Raw genomic sequence first — 27,102 nt, forward strand, 5'->3', positions numbered from 1 at the left:
TGAGAATTAATGTTGTTCTACTGTTGTCGTTCAGCATACGTTGGAGGGGTGTTTATGCCATCTCCACTTATTTTTTTCAGCGCAATGCGCGTGTTGTTGTCCAAGTTACCACGACCGTGGATTGTTGATGAGAAAAAAGATGATGGTTACACAGCCTTACATCTGGCAGCTCTTAATAATCATGTGGAAGTGGCTGAACTTTTGGTGCATCAGGTAGGACTTTTCTCAGGAGGATTTAAATGTCATGCTTTGGTTAACCATCTGATGTGAAAATAGTTGGCTGCTTTATGCCTGCAGTCGCAATGCAGAAGCAGTGGAGGAGGGAAGGACGTGTTGAGCTCTAAAGGTCAAATTTGCCTTTGAGATTGTTACAATAGCCTAATGGTGCAGAGGGACTGAAAAATTGGATACCTAGTTTCATTCAACAGATCAACATCTGTACAGTGAATAATTGAAGTATTTAATAATTTCTGTTCTCAAATCTCCTAACTAGGAATTGTATTCAGGGTCATAGTCAGTGTCCTAATGGACTGCCTTGCCTGTAGATGAGTTGCTGGGGTGTTAATGTTCTAATGTTTTGAATATCTTGCAGGGCAATGCTAACTTAGATATCCAGAATGTTAACCAGCAAACTGCTCTTCATCTTGCTGTTGAACGACAGCATACACAAATTGTTAGGGTAAGTATCTTATTTGCAGTAAGCCATATGGTTAATGGCATTTGACTAAAGCTGATGGTAGCTGTTAAAATATGAATACTTCATGAACATTCAAAAAATTATTTGACAACATATAGTCACTGCATGTTTGTTTGATTGGATTTTGTTTCATTCAGAAGCCTGCCAACTTGCACAGAAGGTCAGTCAGCAATATGAACTCCACTTGAAGCATGCTAAATTTTTGTACATGTGCATTATGGTTTCCTCTGTGTGGTTGCCAATTCCAGCATCCCTTCTTGTTTAGTAAGGAAGAATGTGTTCAGCTGTTACTTGTCTGAATCTTGTGGTGCTGTAACGGAATCTTCAAATAGCATTTCTCATGTCTCCTGCTGTATGAGTAATTGTTCTTGCTCATAGCTTTTGCAAATTGTAAGACAAAACATCTTTTATGACCATAACTCCTTTTCAGTCTCTTGACATTCCCTGCTCTTAGCTTGAGAGACCTATAAGCAGTGAACAGTAGTACCTTACTGGTGAAAGAATGCTATTCTGGTTTTCTGGCCTGTGTGCACTGTCATACAGCACCTTTGTGACTGTTTGCCTTGCTACTGTGGGCTTTTGAGGCTCAGAGAGAGCGCTCACTGCTCTCAGAGTGAATGCATCAATCTGGCCTTGGCCTTTGATGTAATTTTTTTCTTTATAGAGTCATCTTGTCCGGAAAACTGTCTCTAATTCAGGCCTTCACAGAATTGTTCCCCCTATGCAGACCTGCATTCTGTTAAGTGTTATTTAACCATAAGGTTTCTCCCTCTCTGAGGGCTGATGGGTGTGATCCCGTTACAGTGAAACATGTGATATGGCCCTATATCTGGAACTGCTTGCTACCAGAAGAATGGTTTCCTAGAGTCAGTGCCACTTGCATCCTGCAAGCTATTTGGCAGCTGTGTTTGGTGAACTCTTGTGCCCTTCTGGAATTCACAGAGTTACCTGAGAATACAATATTAATGTAGCAGATGAGCAGGAAGGTAGGCATGTGGAAGAACTAGCATGTGTGTTTCACTGACATGCTTATATCTGAGAATGTTTAAGTGAATGACCCTGTAGAGTATCCGTTTTTCAGAACTGGATTAACTTTAAGAAGTCCTAAAATAGCTCATGTAGCCATGCAAAGAACATGTTGGCTCCATATTCCAAAACTAATTCCTATTGGATACTTTCCAGGGCTGGGTTTGTACCCTTAGGCATTTGTGGAATAGTGGTCAAAGGTAGCATGGTTCTTTTAAAAGTCCTACTGACATGACAAAGGGCAGTGGTTTGTTTTGGGTTTTTTTAAATTATTTTTTTTAAACTTCTGCAAAGACTCTGAAATTCTGTGGTAGTCAAGGATTCCAGGAGAAACTCAAAGGAGTAAAGAGCTAGTGGCAGACACAAGATATGAACATGAGAAAAGAAATTGGTCCAGAGTAAATCCATTTAGAGTGTAAGAAGTTGAGACTAGACTATGTCAAGTATTAGCTGGTTTTCTTGGTTTCACTTGTGGAAGAGAAGGTTGGGTAAAATGATAAGCTGCAAATAATTGTAGGCAGATACTTTCTTGAAAATTAGGCTTTGAATTCCTTTTAGCCTGTTCTGAAGTTTGAGATTCTTTGGTTCTGAGAAACTGAAACTTCTTGCAAGCATGTGGGTTCCAAAGAGGGAGATCCCTCTTTGTATATTCCTGATTTTGGATTATGCCTTTTGTCTCTTCTGCTAATCCAAATTTTGCAGAGTAGCAGAAAAAACTCAAAAACTGAAGTTAAAACCTCGGCTGCTGCCTACAAGCTTCTGAATGGCAACAGTGATGGGGTTTAATTTTTAGGGGCAGTTGGTATTTTTTTGTCAGGATGTGTTGCTTTGTTTTGTTCAACAGTGTATTTAAGAAAGTTCTAGTGGGTTGAATTGTGGAAGGGCCGTATGCAAAGGCCATAGGAATAGGAGGGCCTGTGCAGCCTTGTGCTTGTTTTGTGTCATGTGAATAGGAACGGGTGTCTAAAATTAGCCTTAGAGACAAGTCTTACAGTTCATTGCTTTCCAAAGTGTTCTGAGAGAGTTTTTAATAGTGTCATTGGCTTTTATGTCTTCTCCTGAATTAGGGTTAACCAAAGTACATGCTTAACTACTTTGCTAATGCGAGGACACTGTAAATTAAGTTGTAAAGTTTAGTATGGTGTGAAAGTGATGATTTTTGAGGTCATTGAAACCTAATAGTAAAGAATATATACCTATCTCAAGTATTGTACATATTGCTGTAATAAATTACATTGTTTGTTGGCTGTCTTATAAGATTTAAAGTCTAAGGAAGTAGAAAGGATCCTCTTAAATTATGTCTTTTGTAGCATTCAGAGCACAGGCAAGCATTAGCCTTCTGCTGAAATAAGCTTGTTTTTTGAGACAGATAAATGCTTTGGTTGAGGGCTGAGCTCCAGGTAAGGAAAATAAATTTAAATTATTTCAATAATTTGCGTTCTCTCTCTTTTCAGCTCTTAGTCCGTGCAGGTGCTAAATTGGATATTCAGGATAAAGATGGGGATACTCCCTTGCATGAAGCCCTGAGACACCACACCCTGTCACAGCTCCGCCAACTCCAAGACATGCAAGATGTGGGCAAGGTAGATACTGCTTGGGAGCCATCAAAGAACACAGTAAATAAAACACATTTATTTATTCTTTTTTTCCCCTGTATATTTGTCGCTTTGTCTACTTCTGTACTGTTGGGCTGGGTTTTGGCAGCATAAATTTATGTAGACATTCTGCATTAAACTGCAGTGTAGGCAGAAATCATATTGTTCTGTGTGGCTTTCCACATGAAGTCATTACCTTTTTTGAAGAAAGAGGGTTATGTAGCTCAAAAATATTTATATGAATCTATCTTCTGTAGTGAACATGTATGGCTGCTAAAAAATCTAAGTAGCTTTTTTGGAAAGAGAATTCAACAGTACTACAGTACAGAATAAGACTGAAATAGTTTTCTGTGATGCAGTGTCTTGCATGTCTTTATAACTTTAGTTGCTTAGTTGCTTCTCTAACTTTCTGAAACTATGTGCTGTTAGAACAAGGCAATCTTAATTTTGTATGTTTATTGCAATGTATATTTTTGACAGAGTTCACTTCAGAAATTGTGCTGTAGTAAGGCATTAGTCAAAAAGCCTCCAGGTAATAAAAGTCAAAATGTTTTACTGAAAATATAAGCTCTCACACCCAAAAAGCTGTGTGAACCCCATACATAGTGGTGAAGTTTGTAGTTTACCTGAGAGACAAAGGAGAAATAAAATTATGGAGCAATTCAGATTGAGAAAAAGAAACAGTTTTTTTCCTTCAGATATTAAAGATGCAAAACATAATGGTGTATCAGAGCTGCTGAATCATTAGTTATTAGTAAAATGTTTTTTCTGATTTTAGCTCAGGGTTAAAATTAGAAATTTTTTTATTGTTGCTTGTGCATTTCTTTAAGAAAAAACAGATACATCAACTTTATGAAAAGTGTTTGTTCAAAACAATAATTCCACTGTACAAATTTTTTTTTCAAATTGGTTACTGAATCTCACTGATAAACACTGGAATAAGCCTTGAAAGAGATTTGAAATATGACTAACACGTGTAAGAAAATGTGTGTGTCCTTTTAAGTGAGACAAGAAGAGTGGTGACAGCTCAGTTGTTTCTGTGATCTGAAATGGACTTTATGAGAGCTGTCTAGAATACTTTGTGTTCATGTGTTTAACTGTGAAATGAATGAAAGGGAATTTTTTAAATCAGATTTGGCATTTCATAAATTGGTTTCTCTGCCCAGTCTTATTAATGACTTCCAGAATGAAACTGGAGTTGTGCATTGACTTGACTTTTGAGGATTTTAATAGAAGTGGGGTTTTTTCCCATCACCTTTTAAACTTCTCTTGGGGGGGGGGGGATTTTATATAATTCTTGGTTTAAAACAAAAGTGTAATTTTTTTACATTTCTATTGAAGTAATAAGACAAAGAGCAGGCAAAAGATATGAGAAACAAAAAAAAAATCCATCTTCATTGTGTCTCCAATCACTTAAAAATGTTTTAAAGTTTTAAAAAAATCATGATCAGCCAATACCTCCTCTCCTTTATTAGCGTGATCAAAGTACTGGTCATTTCTTTGCACTTTGTTCAGCTGCAGAGAAAATTTTTGCCAAAGTAACAAATTTGAGAGGTTTCAGTGGTGTGGAGAAGATAAGTTCTGGCAGAGAAGAGATGAAAACTTGCTTGTTTTTATTTTTTGTGAAATGTAAGAGATGAAATAAATATATCTGAAAACGCTTTAAGATGATCAGCAAATCAAATTATCTGAAAACGTTTTGTGAAAAACAGGAAATGAGAACGATACCTGTACCTATCTACCTTTATTTAAATGACAGTAAGGTAAAAATTCTATTAACTAGATTTACCATTAAACAGTTTTAAATATTAAGCTGCCCTTGGCCCAAAATTGAGTATCAACAAAGACAGAATTGAAGCAGTGAAAATATGTGCAGGCATCTGGACCTTTAAAGCTATCCAAGGACACATTGGTAATTTGTCTTGTGTGCAATTGCAAATACAGGTGGTGGATAATAGATGATAAATAGGATTAATAATTTTGCCTGGGAATCAGTAGGGTTTTCTTTTTGTAAGTGTGATGACTTAAATTGAGGGTTTGTTTTGAGAGATTTTTTTATTCTTCTTCATTAATTCCTTTAAAGGTTGGAAAACATGTCAGATTTCATTATGCTATGTGATAGCAACATATCTCTGCAAATATTTCGTTTTTAGAGCTTATTTTTGCTTGGCTAAATTTTAATTAATTTTGTACTGCTGTCTTGGAGATTCCAACCTACTGAGGCCTGTAGGGTGCCTCTTTGTAGCACATACATACATAATAGAAATAATTATTTCTATTTTTGTTTCAGTTGAATAAACTGAAAAGAAAAATCTCACTTGCAAGATTTTAGGGTATTTCATCCTTGATCAAGTTGGTTAGACAGCAACTCATTGAAATTATATGATTTGTTACTTTTTACTTTGACCACTTTTTAAAATATGAAACAATCTTTTTACTGATTATCATTCACTTAATTCATAAATGGAACTAAATTGAATGAATTCTTTGACATTTTTTTTTAGTAGTTCCTTCTGAATGCCAGTATTATGCCTGTTGGAGCAGGCTCCCCAGGGAAGTGGTCACAGCACCAAGCCTGCCAGAGTTCAAGAAGCTTTTGGATCTCAGGGGCCTGGTGTGAATCTTGGGGCTGTCCTGTGCAGGGACAGGAGCTTGATGATCCTTGTGAATTCCTTCCAACTCAGGATATTTTATGTTATACATAAAACAATTTTTATCAGATTTCTTCAGCTGATTTTTTGATAGACTGTTTAAAATACATGTAGTGAGCAATCTTGATAGTACACAAAACCCTACTTATTTTAGGTACCCTTCTGAAAAACATTTCTGTGCTCAAGTGCTATGAGCAGCAAACCCCATTTCTTTAAATAATTTTTGAGTTTTCCATCCAGCATATTGTGACTGTGCAGCTGGGAGGAGGAGAAATTTTCTGAAGTATAGTCTCCACCGCCACAAAAAAGTAATTTGAATTGCTTTATTACAAATGCACTGTTCTGGCCTAGAGTACTTTTTATCCTAAATAACTGTATTATTCCCAGGGTCATTTTGTGTAATTTATTTTAATATACAAGTGTCTTTAAGGTGTATTTCTGACTCTTAAAATGCTTTTAAGTGGTGCCACTGCCTAAATCCTAACTTATAAGAAAGAAACTAATGCAAAGTGTTTACTGCTTCAAAGTTACAATTACTTAGATGATACTTATACAGTTTTTGTGGATTGCACTGAGACTTTTCCCTCACTGGTGAATTGGCTGGGTGCATTTCAGGGCTAGCCCCCTCCAGAGGTATGCTGCAGCCTTTCTGGGCATTGAGATACAACGGAGAGTATTTTGTGCATGGGTTGTTTTGTGGTGTTCTCATTCTTTGTGCCTGAAAAGTTGGAGGCTTCCTGAGAAATGTCATAGGATGCAACATTGTTCTGGTGTTTTCAACTTGTACAGCATGCAGAGGCATTTTAGGACCTAGGCTTTTTGTGACTAATGTAGATGACTGGTCCACAATGACTCTGCCAATCTTGGAGCAAATCAGTTTCACTGGGTGTTGTGCTGCCTTGGCTGGATTACTAATACGGTCCAACATACCAGGACTGAAGCTGGGTCACATCTCTGCTTTGCTTCAGCCAGTGCTGCAATTGAAGTGTAGAAAAATGGTCTCGATTGATAAATGAAAATTTTCTATTATCTGAACACCACAAAACAATTTGTTTCCATTACTTACTGATTTTCCTGGTATAAAGCCTTTGGAGCTGTACTGTTCTTACCTAATCACAAGAAAGAAGCAGAAGGAGTATCTGAATTTATAAACCAACCTTTAAGAGTCTTGTAGCCTCAGTGACATATATTGATATAAGAACTTCTAATTAAAAAAAAAATATAGACTGAGGTTTAAAAAAATTCTTCCCTAAGCCACTGGGTTTCCTTGAGTTGGAGCTGCCCTAGCTTTGCCAAAGCTCTTCCTTTGAATACAGTGTAGTGTAGTTTGCTAAGGGATTCTTAGTGATGCCAGCAGTTCTGTAGTCTGTGTTATACTTAATGCATTTCATCTGATTGAGCTTTGATACAAAAAGATGTTGGGAGCCCAGAATGCTTTGGGGAATCCACTCCTTGCTGGGCTGTGGTAGTGAACCTTCTTAGTGTTTCTAGCTGACCCTGTGAAGCAGTTGCACAAGGATACAGTAACAGCTGTAAAAGGGCAGAGTAGCATTATGTGATTAGATAGGGACAGCGTGTGGGCTTTAATCCACCCAGGCTGAGAAAGACTGAAATTCAATTACTTTCTTAGGCAGGTACTTTTCTTACTGGACTAAAAGTAGATGTGCATTCATTTCTCTGCTCAACTGTGATTTCAGTCCAAGTGCAGTGGTAGCATTTTGTCTGAAGTGAGCAATTTGAGTATATACTGAAGTGTGTTCTGAATATACCCACTGGAACTTTGCCCTTTACAGTGCTTACATAGAAGGACAGCCACTTCACACGTGAGTATAGGTGTACAGGAGATGGAGTGCTTCAGTAGAACTATTCCTTGCTGAATTTTAGTTCCTTAAAGGAAAGCTGAATATAGCTGACTCAGAATGAAGCAATTGTTTTGATTTTAGTTCTAGAGATGCTTCCTTTGGCTTACACATTTACGTATCTATGTGTATGTGTGCATGTCAAGTAGCTTTCCTTTAGCCAGACGATTCTTAACTGTTTAGACAGTCTTTCTTGCTTACATATTTGTTTTCTTTCAGTTAATAATGGGACTTGGCACTCAAGGAGCAGAGAAGAAGAGTGCTGCATCTATTGCCTGCTTCCTGGCAGCCAACGGGGCTGACCTCGGCATTCGTAACAAGAAGGGTCAGTCCCCTCTTGATCTCTGCCCTGATCCAAGTCTCTGCAAAGCACTGGCTAAATGTCACAAAGAAAAAGTCAGGTTTGTATATTCATAAAATACTTAGTTTCCAAATGTCTGCTTTCCACAGATTAACTGACTTTTTTGAAATGTTGAACCTTTAATTAAAATATACAAATTTAGGGGTTTGGTGGGGTTTTTTGTGTGTGGGTTTTTGTTGGTTTTTTTTTTTTTTTTACTAATTTAGGTTTTTATGGTACACTGAATGCTATTCACAAATACATTAATTGAAACTTATCCAAGTCTTAGAGGACTTTCATGCATATTAGTATGGGAAAGGGGAGAATAGGAAGTTGACAATCTTCAGGAGGGGTATTGGTGGAACTTCACAAGGCAGTCGGGGGGGGAATTCCCTGGAAGAATAACTAAGCATTGCAAACAGGTTGGCCTGGAAAGTTGTGAAATCTCTGTCCATACAACTTTTAATCACTGAAATGGGCAAAGCCTGGTATAAACTGATACGAATTCACTGTTGTTGCTGCTTTGAGAAGGTCACCTGCTGAGTACCTGTTAATCTGAACAACTGTATGATTCTGTGAAAAGAGAACGAGGGAGTAGGTCTGATGTCTTTAGGAATCACAGTTTCAGTGAAATACCACGTTATCAGGTCCATGCAGTATCAGAGGATTCACCTTGTCCTAGTTACATTCCACCCGTTGCCGCAAATGATTCTCATCTTTAGTTCCTGTATGGAAATCAAAACTGAACTCTTAAAATGTGACCAAAAAAGGCTGTTTTTATTGATGTTGCCCTGGTAAAGAGTAAGGTGCTTATTTCCTTTCGGAGTCTGTGTGTGTCCGTCCGTGCGTCCCGGCCCCATCCCGTGGCGGGAGTTGGGCACGCGCGCCCTCTGCGGGCCAGCGCAGCGCGGAGCTCCAGCCCCGGGTCCGGCCCTGCCGGCCGTGGGGATGGATGGGCGAGGCCCGGGGTCTGCGTCTGCCCACCACAGGGCACGTCTCTGTTAGTAAAGCAAGCTCTTAAGACGAGAGGAAGGGACTTTTTACGTTCACAATACGATATCCTCACTTGTGTGTCCTGTTTCAGTACAATGTCTTATCCGAGTGTGTAACCTCGCACTGCAGTGTCAGCTGTACTTTTTGGAAAAGGCAGTTCAGATCACTGTGTGATTGTGCATTGATGCCTGAGTGCATAGGCCTATATAAGCAGCCAGTTGATGTACATTTTAAATTGAGTGGGTTTTTTTAATTATTAAAAGTTTGACTGCCAGGTTTCTTTGTAGTGGCCAGGTTGGTTCCCGAAGTCCGTCTATGATCAACAATGATTCTGAAACCTTAGAGGAATGCATGGTGTGTTCAGACATGAAGAGAGACACTCTGTTTGGCCCGTGTGGCCATATTGCCACGTGTTCTTTGTGCTCACCACGGGTGAAAAAATGCCTCATCTGTAAAGAGCAAGTTCAGTCTAGGACAAAGGTAAAAACCTCTGAAATGTACTGGTTCTCTTTTTTTTATAATGGAAAAGTAAAAAAAAAAAAGGTAAAAAAGAGGTCAAAGAAATATACATCTTCTTTTATGTGGTATTATGCCTTAACCACGCCTCACTGGATGGAATCAATTTTGCATCATAATGATATCTTGCTCTTTTCTGTTTGCCTGTCATACCTACCTCTCCCTGCCTTGCAATGTCTTCATTGTTCAGGTGCTAATAAAGTCACCTGAGAATGCTTTATTGAAATAGACTATTTCTTCCCTGTTATGCTATCTTTTTTTCATGTTAAGATAAATTGCTGCTTTTTCTGAAGTATAATTTCCCTCAGTAATATTGAGTTCTTCTATTCCTTAGGGCTGCTTGAAAGATGATTTGCCTGTAAACTGAGTTAATATGTGCTTTTTTCTGTAGTTAATAATTACTTTCAGCTTTCACCTTCTTTTTCTTTGGAAGCATGAGTTTCATTACACTTTTTCCTTCAGAGAATCAACCAGTCATGCCCTATTTTGGAGACCAAGGTTTCTCAAATGGTTACTCACAAGTAGTTTTGACTGTATGGGTACCTCCTCATTGCTTTTCTGTTTGAGTATTCTTTTATTCCTTGTAATCACCAAGTGTTGTCCTGGTTTTTTTTTAGCTGTTAAAAAAAGAAGTAATGTTCTGCACTTGGATTTATGTTTGGTTTTGGATTGGCTTTAGGGTTTTTTTGTTTGGTTGGTTTCTTTTTGGAAACCCAACTGGTTTTTTTTTTTGGTTTTTCTCTTTTACTTTTTCCAAACATATTTGATTAGTCTGCTTCTGTAGTATGTTGTTTTTTCCTCCATCTCAGAGTAAGTAAAAGAATTGTAAATACAAAGTTGCACTGTTTTTACTTCTCACTCTCTTATTCTTCTTATACTATTTGCTGTTCTGCATTGTGTATGTTCAAAAGCCAAATGTTAACATATTGGGAGCTCCTTTTCTCTAGATTTTCTTTGCAGTCAGTGAAAGGGTCTGCCACTGAGTGATATGGAGTAGCAGAGTGAGGGTTCTGCCCCTACTCATCCATCTAAAGAAGGTAGTCTGTGGAAATCAGCTTTCCCAGGTGAAAGCTAAGCTTTATGGATAGCCTTCCTTTGATTTCTTTTGCTGAATTAGTTTGAGAGATTGGAATATCTGGTCAATACTTCTCTTACACTTTTCTGTATAAAAACTTAGAGTAGTATCTGCAAGGCTAGGACATGAATGAATCAGGACAACAGTTCTATGAACTGCAACAGATGGTCCAGGCCAGTATGAATGGAATTGTATGTGATGTCTATGATCATACTGTATATACCCCATCCCTGGCAGTGTTCAAGGCCAGGTTAGATGGGGCCCTGAGTAACCTCATCTAGTGGAAGGTGTCCCTGCCCATGGCAGGGGTTAGAACTGCAGGATCTCTAAGGTCCTTTCCAACCCAAACCATTTGATGATTCCATTATATACACAGCTCTCATATAAAAGGACTTGAGAAACTCTAACCCAGAATATGAAAACATTTCTGTAAAAGTACCTTTCAAGTTAAATTTCATAGGATCATAGAATGTTGGAAGGGGCCTTTAAAATCAGTAATGTGACTGACATCTGATACTGTGCAATGAGCTGGGACATCTTCAACAAGATCAGGTTGCTCAGAGCCCTGTCCAGCTTGACCTTGAATGTTTCCAGGGATGGATCATCTACCACCACTCTGGGTAGCCTGTTCCAGTGTTTCATGACCCTTATCATAAAAAATTTCTTTCTTATACCAAATTGGCTTTCTTTTAGTATAAAACTATTACCCTCTCTACTACTGCAACAGGCCCAGCAAAAAAGTTTGTTCCCATCTTTCTTATAAGCTCCATTTGAGTACAGAAAGGCTGTAATAACATCTTCCTGGACACATTCTTCTCCAGCCTGATCAACCCTGATTTAAGTATCCTCAGTGGAATAAAGAAGGAGAAAAGAAAAAAGAAAAAGAAATACATGGTGTTCTAAATGCTTCTCTGTGCCTGTCGTTGTACTGAATGTGTAAATATTGCCAGCAAATACCTGTTCTTAGAAGTTACCTGTGTGATAACTCATTTAAAGTGCATTTTGAGATGCTCAATGAGTTCAAAACCCTACTAGATGGAGATTCTTGAGGCCCATGTGCCTTGCAAATTAATGTAGAGAGCAGGAGATGCACTTTGCTCACCTTTGTGTGTGTTGTTCTTTACAGATTGAAGAATGCGTAGTATGTTCAGACAAAAAGGCAGCAGTGCTCTTCCAGCCTTGTGGTCATATGTGTGCCTGTGAGAGTAAGTAACTTTACAAAACCTCTTTTGGAAGTAATTGTGAAACAGAATATTTTTAATCAGAGTGCTAAAAGCATTAGCAAGTGGGTGTTTGTGTGTGTGTGTGTGTGTGTGTTGAGTGTCTGACTCAACAGTGACAATTAGTAATCTGATTCCAGGTTCAATTTATTTGGTAGTCTGGTGTGATCATCAGAATTTTGACATTATTTGTCATGCTGGTAATAATTGGAGAACAGAGTGGAGATTTTCAAATATTTAGAAAGCATGTGCTCTTTCATCTGAAGTATTTACCTGTGAGTAGGCTTTCTCACATTATGGAAGCCTACTGTATATCATTAACACTTTGGTAGTAATTAGAATGAATTTTGTTGTTTTGTTACAGTTTTTGAAGGCATTCAGATATGCAAATTGTGTTTTAAAAAAATATTGTCAATAAATACTTAGTATGCTTCATTACTAATCTACAGATTTTCACAAGGGCTGTGTTTTGCCCCAGAATTCACATCATTTATCTTTGCAAAGAGCACCATTTATGGTTCATTTTGATTTATCTTGTGTAATGGTAAAATAGGTAGGCGAGCTCTGGAAATTTTTTGGTTTTGAGTAGAAGTGTATGAGAATACAGCTATCACCTTGTCTCCAGACATTTCAGGGTTTTGTTGAAGGGTCATTTCCCTAGAGAAGAACAGTCCTTATTGATGAGGATCTACACAAGAGGGAAGGTAATCGTTCCCATGAGTAAGTGCTTACTTGGACTTGCTAAAGAAGTCTGGTTTCTTCCTCTGTTCTGGCTGAGGCAGCTGACATCACACCACTGACTATAGTTAGCCTGATCTGGCTTCTTTCACTGTCCGCAGTTGAAAGATGATGAGAGAAGTTTTTTTGAATCGCTTCCCAGTAAAGAAGACAACAAAAAGATTGATTACTGTGGTGAAGGATTTCAGCAGCACAGTACACGTCACCAAGTCTAAGCTGTAACAAGGACAGCAGAAGGTTTAACAGTTGTAGATTATTTCTTTCCAGATTTTTTTCTGGCCATCTTGTTCAAGCAGGATGAGAGAGTCTTCAAGTTTGTGTATTTTGTAGGACCCACTCTCTTGATTAACAGCAACATTTTAGCATTTATGGGACAATAACTTGCCTTTAGTAGAAAAATTACAGCCCCCTTTCTAGGATTATATCAAAAGATGTAGGTTTACTCTTAAGGAGAAAGAGCTGCATCTCTTTGCCCCTGGAGCATTAGGACAGTGAGATAATTTGTTCTAAAGAAAAAGAGAGCCAGCTAGCCAGGACATTCTTGGAAGTTCTGGTCTCAAAAGTGTGATTTACCTATTAACTTCTGAAATTCTTGGATGGACTAGACATCCATCTGGAGAAAGAGGAACCTGTTCATTTGAAATATCTTAAAAGGAGATAGAGAATAGTTTTACTTTGAGCACCAAACAGGTCATTATTTAGGTGTGATTTGCATAAAATTATGTGAAGATAGACTCAAGTAGTTCTTCGTATTATAACATCTGTTAAGTCATTGCTGTATAGTTACTCTGAATAAACAAACTCATGGATAGGAAAAAAGAAAAACTAAGTGGAAAGATTCAGAGTTGATTTATTTCTCTGTTCCCTCAGATTGTGCAAGCTTGATGAAGAAATGTGTACAGTGTCGGGCAGTGGTTGAGCGAAGAGTGCCTTTCATAACGTGCTGCGGAGGGAAAGGTACAGAAGATACCAGTGATGATATTTGTGAGTGACTCCAGAGCCCATACTCTTTCACGTTCCTCCACCAACCTATTCTCATTCTCTTAAATGATCTAAATATTTCTCTCCTTTCTGAAGAAAAGTTTAATGAAAACAGTGCTAACCTAGGTATCCCTTTGCTGTTTGCACTACTTTCTGCATCGGTAGCAGCAAATGTGGTAACACCACCACCAGTCATTACACTGGAGAGTTGCTTCTGGCATTCGAAGTAGAATCCAAAACATGTGATGACTTGGCCACTTACTAATGCCCTAAGAAGTAAAAGCTGAAGATTTATTGTGATTGTGCAAGTGAGCAAATAATTTTTTTTTACCTCTGGTACTCTGAAGTAATGGTAAGTATTTTGTATCTAGGTACAAGCAACTTTCCTGGGAGAATAGTTTTACGTCTTCTCCTTTGACTAGTTTTTAAACTTCTTGTGACTTATTTGAGTAATTTCTGTGAGTTATTTGTATTTGCTCTGTGTGTGTATATTTCGTACACAGTATTTCAGTTGAGTTTATGAGAATTAGAATATTAGTTCATTCTTGTCATAATGTTTTGAAATAGATAAATATAAGAATAGTCATTAAAATTAGGTTTTCAGTACCCACACTGGAAATTCAAGACTTGACAATTTTTCTTTGATATAGTAATATTGCCTCCCAGATCAGTCAAATAGGGGAATATTAATCTGAGCTTGTTCAAATTTTGAACAAACTGCTTCTAAGACGCTTGGGCAATTTTGAACACCAAATAGAATCATCTCTGTAGATAAAAAAGTCATTTCAGTGTGAAGGAATTTGGCTTTTTTTTTTTTTAACATATGCAAAAAATATTTATGTCAGGAACTTCACTGACAAATAAAAATTCTGAGAACATTGAGGGACTACAAGCGTCATTATTATGGAAGTACTTGTCAAAGGAGTGTTGCTGCTAAACTCAAAGAAATTCTTTGTTGAGCTGCAATGAGGATGTAGTGAATTTAATTAGATTATCAAAGATGGTTTACTAACATTTTTTTCAGATATTTGAAAAATTTATGTGACACTAGAAATAATTATTCCTGGTTCATTAGATTGCTTCGTAATCACGTATTTTTATTTTCTTTTAATGTTACAGCAAGTGGAAACATTCCAGTTTTGCAGAAGGACAAAGACAACACTAATGTTAATGCAGATGTACAGAAGCTGCAGCAACAGTTGCAAGACATCAAGGAACAGGTAAAAGTGCTGGATAAAAGTTGTAAGAACCATTAAGTGCTGGAACCACTTGATTGAAAAAGGCAATGCATCCTTTATTATTTAAAGCAAAATGACATATTGAAGTGTCTCGGGTCTTAAACTGTAGATGGAAGACCAATATTTTTTGTGGGGTGTGACTTGTATATCCTCCATGTATGGGGTTAAAATAAAAAATTGAGTGGCCATGTTTGATAATTCATCCATTAGAGCACGTGTGTTGATGTGACTGAAAAAGGATGCTCTTCCCAGTCAGTACATTCTTTGACTGTTAAGCTGACCTGAATGTGTAGGTACAGCAGAAACTGTTTTCACAGAACAGTGATAAAAGTAGATCATCTTCATCATTCTGTATCCACCTTAATCTTGACTTGTCTGTTCATTAACTGCCTTGAAACAATAGCTGACAGTTATCTGTCTTATGAAGGGTATAGTGAACACACTCTTCAAAAAACTGTGTGGCTGCAAGGTTGAAACTTTGGAAATATTATACATGTAATTCAAATGTTAAGGTTTATTTTTGTAATTAGGTATAGTGTTTGCAGATCTTTCAGCAGTAAGGGATCTGGAGCATCTGACTACTGAATGAGGTTACTCTCTTAGAACCCTGATAATGTGACTTTTTGTTTCCGTGTGTATAACACAATTGGAAGAAACTTTCCACGGATACAGGAAACTGAGGTGTTCTAGCTTGCCTTTTCCTATAGTAGGCTTACAGCATTCCGTAATACTTCAGTGATGCAGCATCACATCTAGTCCTGGTAGTTGTTGGATTCAGCTGTTTATTTGCATGAAAGCCTGGGCTAGAACCTTTAGATTGCCAGTTTTAGGGCCTGTGTTTCAAAATGCCTTAAATTTGAGAGCTGAAATGCTCAGCTGAATGTCTGTGAGGAGCTTTTCCTTTCATATGGTGACTGGGCCAGCACTCCAGGAATAGAAGTTCAAAAGAGTAGTTTTTATCTGTAAAGAACATTCAGGATTGAAAATGGTAATTTGAAAATGCATGTCTGTCTTACCTGGAAACTTCAGATGTTACTGTCATCTCTGATGGCTTGCATCCACTATATAGCTTCTGCTTTACTTCTTAGCATTGAATGGAAAGAATAAGGTTATTCTTTTGGCTTTTGAAATAATAAATGCACAAGATGCTGGATGCATGCTTAAATCCAAGTAATGTGATACATTTTTTCAGGGTACTTTAGGAGTTATAGAAGATCAGAGTTCTGTTTAGGTATGCTGATATTCTTATGTATAGGCATGTGAAAAGAAAACTACTTTGTTACAGTTTTTCTTCTTGATTAGGTGTGATCTCAGGGTTTTTTGGTCAGTTTTCCTTAGGTGGTGTTTTATTCTCTCTGATTTTATCTAACCTTTGGGATTTTGCTAGCCAGCAGCTAGAATTGTTCAGTGCCTCTGACTAGAAGGAGATGGTTCTGGTTATTCTTTCTGTGTCTCTAGGCGTTAGACTCTTGTGTTTTCTTCAGTGTCTTTTGTGCTTACTTTTGATAGGGTGAGTTTTATCATACTTGTGAGTAGCAAGTCAGATTTGATTGAAATGGATCATCTCATCTTAAAATTTGTGCTTGAAGTTATGCACAGCATTCCAGTGTAATTGTGTATTCTTTTGATTCTTGCTGTAATAGTTCAGTCTTCGTGTTCAATTGATATTTTTCTACTTAAAATTAATTTGTTCTCTTTCAGCAGGTATAAGCCTTTGTTTCAAGTCATACCTTCAATGATAATCTAATATGTTAGTGCAGCAAGCTTTTAAAACAATTTCTGGTGCCAAGCAGAAGTGATGCTGATGTCAACAGAATCTCCCACATCTGATGACCACACCATTCTTCAGGGATTCCCTGAATGTGAACCCTTTTGACTGTAATTTCAATGCCTTCACTCCATTTCATACATAATCATCATCATCCATCTAATATCTTATGTATGTTCCTTCACCATACTTACATCACTTTTTTCTTCCTTAAAAAATAAATTTATTTTGTCACTGTGCACCTGTATATTGTTGTAAAAACTGGTTTTAGTAGTGAGGAATTTATACTTCAAGCGGTTTAAAACACCTTGTTAGTGAAAGAAAAATTATTTGAGTTGCAAACCCAGTTATACTTAAGGTGCACTGGGCACTTTCCCAGAGTACTTACCTGAAGAAGTAATTATCATATAAAACAGGCATTGTGCCTTTTTATACTATTTGTTTTCCTTCAAAAGATGGGAGTCAAATGTTGCTGGCAGATAAAAAATGGGATTTAATGCAGAGGATGTTCTAAAAAATAGTACAATAGTTACAGGTACTTACATTTCACTCCTTATTTTCTGCTGCCCAAAAGGGGCATAAGGCTTGCAGTGAACTTTCACTGTACAAGTATGTGTAAGATGGTGGTTAAATAAGGAGTTCTCCTTCAGAGTTGGATAAAACTCCGTTATCTGGGCTTATATCCCACTGGGAAACTGCTGAACTAATTGAGAAAAGCCTGTCAGAAGAGAATTGTGTAGCAAACAGGAAGCTTATTATTCTGCTAGCTGAGTCCTACTGTGTGAAGTAACTTAAGTGTTAAGATAGTATCATGTTAAGAAATTAAACGTATTTTATACACTGTGCTTCTGTTCTAAGCAGGAGAAATAGGGCAATCTTCTAATACTGCATATCTGTAAAATGAAAATGTTGGGATTTCTGTCCTTTACTGAATGAAAGAGTTCAAAGTAATGGTGTTTCAACAGATCTGATTTTTTTATTATTTCTGTGTCACATAATGGATGTTTTCATTTTTAAATGAAGATGTAGCATTTGAAGAGAAAGAGACCCTTGTAACTTCAGTAATTCTGATATTATATTTAGACACAAAAGCAAATAATTAGCCAAAACATACAATAAAGGCTACACACTAGGGATTTTCCCAAAGATAAGATGAGTGTTTGCTTTTTCAGTCCTTTGTGAAAGATCATCACACTAGCTCTGCCAAGTTACAGATGCTTGTCACACAGCTGTGTATTCATTGCATTGGAAAAAGCTGTTTCACTGATAAAAAGCTGTTTCACTTTCCTTAGGTCTGTGAGTTACTGCAGGAAGAATACTCTAAAGGTCCCGTTGATGTGTAGGATGCAAAGGTGATGACTTCGTGTGAATGGAAAAATGAGCAGGACTGATTGACAGACAATCTTCTGTAAATTTTTAGTTTGAGAATGTTTTGTTTCCACAGTACTGTGGAAATTCTGGCAAAGCTGGAGCACATTCCCCTTCAGTGATTGTTTAAAGTATAAAATGGCTTAAGGTTTCACCTGGAAGTTTTATTTTCTTGCTAGCCCATTATACTAGTATACCGAAGATTAAAATAGTGATTTGGCCAGATTCCATGCCAATTTAAACTCTTAAGCAAAATTTTGGCGAATTTTTTTGGTCTTCGGTTAATCTATCTACCCTAGGAAGTAATACCTCTTGATTTCATAGAAAATATGCTTTAGGGTTTTTCTGAATAAGTACGTTGGTATGGATTCTCTCTTATGCAATGAACAAATTCAAGTGAAGCCCAATGATGAATACAGAAGCAAGTCACAGGTGCAAGATGGTGATAAAATGAATTTGTATTTGAAATACAAGTCTTGTCAGTATTTCATGTTATGTATGAGATCAATATTTATAATTGTTAAATATTTGTAGTATGTCGAAGATAAGAGGACATCTTAGATTTGATTTGTTCTATAGAATGGTCTTAACAATTTTCATCTGTTGTAACATCTATTCATTTACTAACATTTGATAAACTGTTTTAAATGAATCCTAATATGGCTGCAGTATATTTATGGTGAAGGAACATGCCTTATGAAAACATTTCTGCACATGACACAAGGTGAAGGACATTGTTCCTTGATGGCTTGGTGCAAAATGAATTTTGCTGCTGAAGAACTTTGGGCATTGACCATCACTTCATGTTCAGCAATTAAAACTGATTTTAAAAGTTTGCTGTGCTGCTGTTATGAGTGAAGGTTACAGATTTACAAAACTGTTCTTCATTTGAAACTTGAGGTGTTCTTTTGGTTGAAAATCCAGATAACTTCCACAAAGTACTAAATTTTAGATATCGATTATGCAACATTTTTATTCCTTCTGCAAGTGTTGAGTGCTTGTGTTTACGGGTAAGTTTATGAACAGCTAGCTGGCCTGAGAAGAAATTTGTGAGTCATTTCCCAAGCATTGCATACATCAAGCTGTTTATGTTTTGTTCCCTGGAAGATTTCATGATATAAAGGAGAATCTTTCTGACGAGCGTTTTAATGTTGCAAAACTGCAACGTTTTATTGAAAATATGATGTCAGCCTACTACTTTTGCCTTAACTAAAGAAATGTATTTAGAATAAATCTACATAGTTGTTTGTGTCGTGATAGAGTAGAAAAAGCCCATCTATTGTAAGTCCATGCGGAATAAAAATGGGATTTAAAAAAACCCCACAATTTAGCTTAGTGGCTATGACAATTATCTGCTACTTAGGGTGACATATTGGTTTTTGAATTTCAGCAATTGAGATGTTGCACATTCAGTACTGTGTAACTACTACCACTGACTACGTGACCTGTCCAAATCTTTTGCAGACGATGTGTCCTGTGTGTTTGGACCGCCTGAAGAACATGATCTTTCTGTGTGGCCATGGGACATGCCAGCTCTGCGGAGACCGAATGAGCGAGTGCCCCATATGCCGCAAGGCCATTGAACGGAGGATCCTTTTGTACTAAACAGGGGCCAGGTCTTTTTTACTAGCTTGTAAAAGAGTAAGGACATGTTGATGGTATTAAACCTCTGTTAGTTTGAAATGTAGTAAAGGGTTCTGATGAAAACATTTCTAATACTGTAGCACAGGTTTGTTACATAGTAATTGTTTAAAGACTGTGAACGCACCAAATAAAAGCAGCAGTATTTGAACAGTCAGCTTGTAGCTTTACTCTTAAAAAACATCTAAGCCTAATGCTAATTTAAAGCAGTCTTTTTTCCATTTTGTTTCTGTCGTCTTCTTCCCCTTAAAGTTTAAAGGGACAATCTTATTTTGATTTTGTTCATGTGTGTCATGTATGTATCAGATGTCAAGTGATGTAAGGGAATTTTTTTTTTTTATATTGTCAGGTACTACCAAACATAAATATTTAGGATTTTTTCTTTTTGCTTTGTGCTTTTCTGGAGAGTGTCGACATTTCCTGTGACAGTTCTGATTCACAATTAATTTCTGTCTTGAAATACACAGTCATGAAAAATCAATACAAAATATATACACAGTAATAATAGATATACTGTTCCCATAAGGTCATGCCTCAGAATGCAATGGTAGGGTGATTCTGACTTCATCACGCCCTTAGTTCCTGAGGATGGGTTGTGTAGGAAACAATAAAAAGAAAAATCTGTTTTAGAAGCATTATGTTTACAAAACCGCACTTAGAGCTAACAGGTTCAAGCTAAGTAACTTAAATAGTGAGCTTCATAATTCTGTTAATTACTTGACTGTGTATTGAATTGCTTTTAGCTTGAGTGGAAAGGAGAACATTTGAGCAGCCGGTCAGTTATCCCTTTTAGATGAATGAATATGATCTGTTGTGTAGAAACACATACATGCAGAGCCATTTAATAATTGTGGGTCTGTGAATTCGGAAAAAAGAGATTTTGCAAAATTTCCTTTCTTTTTAAGTGAGTTTTATTGTCTCCAGGCAAACAGTGTCAACAGCAAAAGCGAATATTTAATATTGATAATTCATCTGAGTGGGGTGTTAACACCAGAACTTATCTGTGAACATTACTGAATAATACTGCAAATGAAGATACTTCTGACAGAACAGTGAATTTTGTTAACTGTGCCTAGTTGAGCTGAATTTTGCTGAAGGAGTTTGTTGTCCCTGATGTGATAAAGAGCTGTTCCTCCTGACCCCCAAAATGCTACTGTTAGGGACTGCAAACTATTAACATTTTTAAAACAAGTGTATCCTTTTTGGTGGTAGAAAATGCGCTGATTTAAGGATCTCTTGTAACTAAAAGGAATCTGTGCTTGCTCCTAAGTGATTTGACCGTTTTCTGAGTGCATAGTTCAGGTAGCCCATTGCCATTGTACAGACTTCATTTGGACATGCTCTTGCAGAACATTAAAGAAATCCATGCTGGAGTCATTTAGGTGCCTTACTTGCAGCTAAGGTGAATTTATCATTAAATTCTCATTGCATATGTCTAAAACGTGGATAAAAGGATAGTTCAGGGAAAGCTCCAAGCAAGGATAATGTTGTAATTGTGGTCGTTGCAGATAAATCAATCTGTCTTCTGAAACTTATGTTGATATGCCTGAACTGTGCAAATGTTGGCAAATGTCTCAGAAGACTGTTAGTAATAAACTGTAAAGATAGACAAACCTTTAAGCAATAAGATTTAAACACTGAATCAAGTTTTCCAGGAAACAAGTAGAGTGATATATTGGAAAAGTGTATGTAGAGGGGCTTTTAACACCATGAAGTGGTGTAATATGCAGCCTTACAATAGCCGTCTTTAATCCTCATCCAGCATTCCAAATGTTCCTTATTATTTTCAGTGTTCTTTCATTGGACACAATCACAGTCTGGAGTCACTGTAGTAGTCTGGTTTATTTTGTATACTAGTTCTCATCTGTTCTCAGATAATCTGTATTCTTGACCAAATGAAGCAGGCTTCCCTTTTTTAGCTTCCTGATTCCAATTCAAAAATACCAAAATTTCAAGGAGTTTTGGAAAGTTTTTGATGTAAAGCCTTTTTTCAGTTCAGCATTTTGGGTATCTCCACTTGAACTATGCGTGCATCTGTGTGTTCATTGCAATTTTCATTTGGACAATATGCATGTTACTAAGGTTTTTGGTTGTTTTGTTTTTGTTTTTTTGGGTTTTTTTTTTGTTTTGTTTTGTTTTGGGGGGGGTTGTTGTTGTTGTTTTTTGTTGGTTTTTTTGTTTGGTTTGGTTTTTTTTCGTTTTTTTTTTTTTTTGTGTGTGTGGCATGTTTTACAGCTGAACTTGGTATGGTAGGCTTCAGTTTCTTGTCAGGCTTCCCCTGGAAATACTTCTATAATAGGATGTGCCATTTGATGATCCATTCTGAGTTTTAGCCTGTTGTGCATCAGATTTGTACCTTGATTTCCTCTGTCTTGGCAGACGTATTTTGTCCTCTTAATTCTTTAAGGGAACCTCTGCAAACTTGGCTGTGCAGATGCAGGGTGGATCTCTTTTTGATAACACAACTCAAAACTGAAACCTCAGTATAGCAGTTCACATTTTCCTGATTCTTTGTTGCTGGAACAAGCCAGAATTACTTGAAAGTATTCCAGCTTAGCATCAGCTGAATAATTGAGCTGAGTTAGAACAGATCTGAGGCATCCTGGGTAGGAAACTGGATGTGAGATGTAAGTTACTGTTTAACACCATCAGTGTTTGAATACCATCACAGTCCTATGGAAATGGAGACAATGACTGAAGGTATTGCTGTAGGAGCAGCTTTAGTGTTCTGTACTGCACTCACAGCAGATGTATGCAGCTGCATAGGAGTTTGTGGTTGGACTCATTCAGCAGTGTTGTGTGCCAGTTGAGACTGAGCTGTGTCAGCATGATGGTGACACAGAAAAACAACTATTTTTGTGCCAAGAAAAACAACTGAATTAGAAAAACTAGGAAAGCTAACCAAGATGCTTGAATTATTTTTATAGGTCTCTTATTAACAGGAGGAAGAGCTGTATCTTGTCTGGAGATGGTGATACAGTTTGCCTTTCAAAAAACTTAATGAAAAAAATGCTTGCAAATCTGGTATCATTTATGGAAATAAATATTTATATTCAGACCCTCTCTTTTCATTCAGGTATAGAAGGTGAGCTAGTGTTGTTGAGGATCCCAGTAAGCTCATTCACTTTATTTTGTGGTTACCTGTGCACAGAGTGTGAATGTTTAATTGGATAGCACATATTTGAAGGATGAGAAGTTCACTTGAAAGCCAAAGGGGATCATAACAAGTAGTAGGGTTAAGGAAATATCACTGTGCATCTGTCTTCAGCAAAACATTAAAGTCTAAATTTCACCTGAGCAAAGTGAAAATTAGAAAAATCAGTTAGTTTATATCTTAATTTATTGTAAAGTCATAGAATGTAAGGGTTGTAAGGTTTGTTTCATCTATTCCCCAGCATTTAATAGCAATTTTGAAATTAAATGGAATGAAATATCTCCATTTGTTTCTTGAAACAAGTAACAACACACCTAAAAATATGTATTGTTCAGTGTGAGGTATGCTCAGATGTTTAAGTAAAATACTTTCTTTTCCATTCATTAAGGGACATAACAGTCATATCACTATGCAGTGATTTAAAGTGTAAAGACAACCTAAGAGGTTAAGAGAATAAACTTAATAGTTGTAGATTGTTAACTTTTGCATAACTACCTTTGACTTTTTTTCCCCTCAAAACTTATATCATTACTTATTGTGGCCCAGGCTTATATGGCACTTCTCAAAATCTGGGCTGCTACTGCCTACTTTCCATTTGTTGGGTTACTGTGTATTTGTACATTGGGGTTTGGAGAAATCCCTTTTTCCTGAAGTGGATAATAAAAACTAGACTGGTGAGATAGCAAACAAGTTGCTTTGTAAATGTGAAAGTTTGATTAGAAGGTGGTGTTCCTAACTTGGACTGGGTGAGAATATAGCAGATTTGCACAAGTACTTGTGCCTTGTTAGCATAATCTTATAATTGGTATTTTAGCTTCTTTTAAAGACGTGAAATGGTCTTTTAAAAATAATTAAGTACTTATTGTGTAGATATTTTCTAGAGATGAAGGTTTATGTACCTGTAATTATCTTTAGCAGTATTAATTGCGGTTAGTGTAAACACTAAATTGTTTGAAGAAGCTGCTTTCAGCTAGTGATCTGAGCTTCCTCTACAAAACTAATTGTCAGAAATTTAATTTTACTCTTCCAGTAGCAGCTGGTGAACCGAAGAGCCTATCCTGTTCTTTGTGCTGCATGGGTCAAGTTTTCACTTAAAAAACCAAACCCCAACAACATTACAGTCTAACCTTTAGCAGTGCTACCTCCTTTCTGTCAAAGTGCTGAATTCTTCTCTAGCTGTTTGAAAATGCTGTTTGTTGTCTTTGAAAAGGGGTGGGGAACGCATCAGTTTTCTTTTGCTTCATCAGTTTTGATGTCTGAATACATTGCAGAGGTTTTTTGCTTTAGAAAATTACTGTGTAAATGGCGTACAATAGCAGTGTGTGATTTGCCACAGAGTACATTGTATCCCTGTGCATAAGTTGCTGGAATTCATACTGTTGTCTTTCTGTGCATTTCATACTTTGTGTTGACAAAGCTAAACTGTTGTCTGCAGAAGCTTTAGTGTGTGCCATTTTTATAGCTAAGCCTGTGGTAAATACGCAAGTTCTGACTCAGGGCTTTTTAACAACTTAAACACATTCACAATATTCTTCAGCACATCTTGGAGAATATAGAGAGTTAATGACTGTACAGTGCCTTGATAGAACTATTGAATGGGCAGCAGCCATAGGGTCTTCACAAGAATGCAAGTATCTTTTCAATCCAGTTAGTGAATTGATGTTAATATAGTTGTAATGCCCTTGCCATGGATTTATAAACTTATAAACTTTATAAACTTATTGCATATTTTCTGTAAAGGAAAATAGGCAAATTTAGGTATTGTTAAGCTTTCTGAAAGCTGTTTAATTGTTGCACTGGTCATGAGGATCTGAAGGGCATAATACTCAAATTTAAAGAAGCAGCTTTTTTGTCAAAGACAGCTTAGAAAATTTTCTGTATGTGACATTTTTAGTGTGAGGAAGAGGTCATTGTATAATATGTAAAAGTACCTGCTTTATTCTGATCTGGTAAATCTTCTGTAAGTGAGAGAGAAAAACCAACAGCAAATCAGTATGTTTGCATGCCATTTCATAGTTAGAAAACTTTGTGTCATTTTGAGCTTCTAGGAAGTACTTAATTTTTCCCAGCCTTAGTGTCTTTATGAATGCAAACTATTCATGTTAGAAAACAGGTTTTACTGAATCACAACAAACATTTTTGCTTTTGTTAAAACTAATGTGTATTTTCTGTAAACTGTAGATTTTGACATGACTGTTTATTGGAGAAATTTAAGGTTGCCTGTGTGAATGTAGTGTATTTCTGTATGCAGATAGCATTATATAATTGCTTACGTTAAAACTGCTTAGCAAGGTCTAAGCTTTTCAAAGGAAATGCTGATGTACTGTATGGTTAGTAAAACTTGTCATATAAGATGTATACTGACTTTTTGAAGAGCTCTGATTTAAAAGTATAGTTGGACTGAATTAATACTGATTTTTTGCACACAACATTGGAAAAGGGTTGGTGGCTCATTTGTCTTCCTCCTTCTGAGTTGTAATGATGTTGGATGTCAGCATGGAATTTGAAAATTGGATACCTGAAAAAGTATTTGCAAACTGGGTTACTTGTTGGCATACAATGTTTAAAAGAGCGCCAGACTTTACTGAGAAATTTTGCAGTCTAAAGTTCTTAAAAAAACTGGTTCTTTTATAATATGTTCCTGAAGAATGAGTTTGTGGAAGCATCAGAAGTGCTATGTGCCTTTGAATCTCCAAGGTACTCAAACATTGTTAAAGCAGCACAGTAGAAGTTTGAAGGGTGGATTATATTGTAACAACAGAAAGGTTGAATTAAAATTGTCTCTGGATTATGTGCAAATTTTTCTGTAAATATGCAGTTCATAATTCTGTTCTACTGACCCGAGTTGCTGTTAAGTGTTTGTTAGACTCTGTGTTTACTTGTAATTGAATGGCCTTTACAGATCTGGCTACGTGAATGTGGCCGTTTAAACATCTCCTGCCAGATACAGTAACTTCCATATTCTGAGACAACAGATGCTGCATCATGGTTTGTACTTTTAGGATTCAATTTAATGGATGCATTTGTACAAAAAAAAAAAAAAAAAAAAAAAAGGCTATGTAATCAAAGGCAACAAAACCAACCAGACTTATATGGCTTAGTGTTTTTATTTGTCCTAGTGTACAGGTGAAAAAAGGAACTGACAGAATAAAAAGTTTGTTGCTCTCTTTCTCAGTTTCTTTTCATTTTTCAAGTTTCTTCAGCCTTGGTTTATATGACAGGTCTGTATGAAAACAGTGTTTTCAAATACTTTTGAAAAAACTTTATTTTAAAATAATTTATGCAAATTGTTAAAATACATTTGAAGTAGCCTCTTGTTCTTTGCTTTGGGTTTTACGAGCTGTTCACATATTTCTCCTTATGTGTTCATTGAACATGATGGGAGCAGTGCTGGCATTGGTTGAAGACTTCATTTCTGTGGTCCCAAGGGTTTCAGCCCCTGCTGTTGATTGCAGTGTAAGCTGCAGGTTTTGCTAGTGTTTGGTATTGATGGGTTTAGATTTTGAGAAGGCTGTTTCCTATTGTTCAATATAAGTAACTATAATAATTTTATATTGTAAGTACTGTGTAATAGAGATAATTTCTGTATAGTGCACTTGGCTGTTCTAAGTCATTCCAGCTACATCCCATATACAGTCATCTGTTTTTGATGGGAGTGGTGAAAGTGCATGGACATTTCCTTTGGATATGGCATGAATCAAATGCAGATTTCTTCATAGGTGTACTCTGTTTCATTTAGAGAGTAAAGATTAGTGGTAGTATTGGAATAAAAAAGCACTAGCCTTCCTTTTCATACTTGGTTTTCCACCATAAGGAAAGGAAATACAAGTTGTTAGACATAAAATTGTTGAAGTTCTTGTGCTTTGTGCAGCCCTGCTCATAATGGTGACAAGCATTGGAAAACTTTTGCTTTCAAGAATGAATCATACCAACTTTTCTTGATACTTAAAAGAAGGTTTTGGCTAAAAACCACTTCAGAGTTTTAAATGGTTTTGTTCCCTTTTCAGCAAAGTAGTATGTCTTTGCTTTCCAGGCGATAGTAAGGTAGGGGTTTTTTGCAGTCTTTAGAAGTGATGCTATGATGGATTAAAATAATTTATATTAAAAACTGAGAACTGTGCCAACTGGCAATGTATAAATTTTAGTCAACAGTGCAAGACTTTAAGTTATGGGAAAGTCATTGCAGTATCTACTGCAATTGGGATTTATTGACGTTTGTGTGACTGCCCTAGAGAAGATAAT

The 27,102-nt window shown here is 36.7% G+C and overlaps 1 protein-coding gene across 4 annotated transcripts in view; it reads left to right on the forward strand.

Moving 5' to 3' along the window:
- The window catches only part of MIB1 (MIB E3 ubiquitin protein ligase 1), a 77,966-nt gene extending 51,937 nt beyond the window's left edge, over positions 1 to 26,029 (forward strand). The window contains exons 13-21 of one of the 4 annotated variants that reach the window (XR_007776804.1): positions 81 to 213; positions 593 to 679; positions 3,178 to 3,339; positions 8,048 to 8,229; positions 9,449 to 9,641; positions 11,879 to 11,957; positions 13,581 to 13,694; positions 13,857 to 14,043; positions 14,811 to 14,911. Coding sequence is in view for 3 of the 4 variants with exons in the window: in XM_009102477.4 (XP_009100725.1) it covers positions 81 to 213; positions 593 to 679; positions 3,178 to 3,339; positions 8,048 to 8,229; positions 9,449 to 9,641; positions 11,879 to 11,957; positions 13,581 to 13,694; positions 14,811 to 14,911; positions 19,530 to 19,670 (1,192 nt within the window). In the remaining variant the exon portion in view is untranslated. Of the gene's footprint in view, positions 1 to 80; positions 214 to 592; positions 680 to 3,177; positions 3,340 to 8,047; positions 8,230 to 9,448; positions 9,642 to 11,878; positions 11,958 to 13,580; positions 13,695 to 13,856; positions 14,044 to 14,810; positions 14,912 to 19,529 lie in introns of those variants that run through there. The other 3 variants (XM_009102477.4, XM_018909296.3, XM_018909300.3) reach the window with 3 other exon arrangements.
- The last annotated feature ends 1,073 nt before the right edge of the window (positions 26,030 to 27,102 follow it).

Source organism: Serinus canaria, chromosome 2 (genome assembly GCF_022539315.1).
Source record: "Serinus canaria isolate serCan28SL12 chromosome 2, serCan2020, whole genome shotgun sequence".
In the NCBI taxonomy this organism is placed as follows: domain Eukaryota; kingdom Metazoa; phylum Chordata; class Aves; order Passeriformes; family Fringillidae; genus Serinus; species Serinus canaria.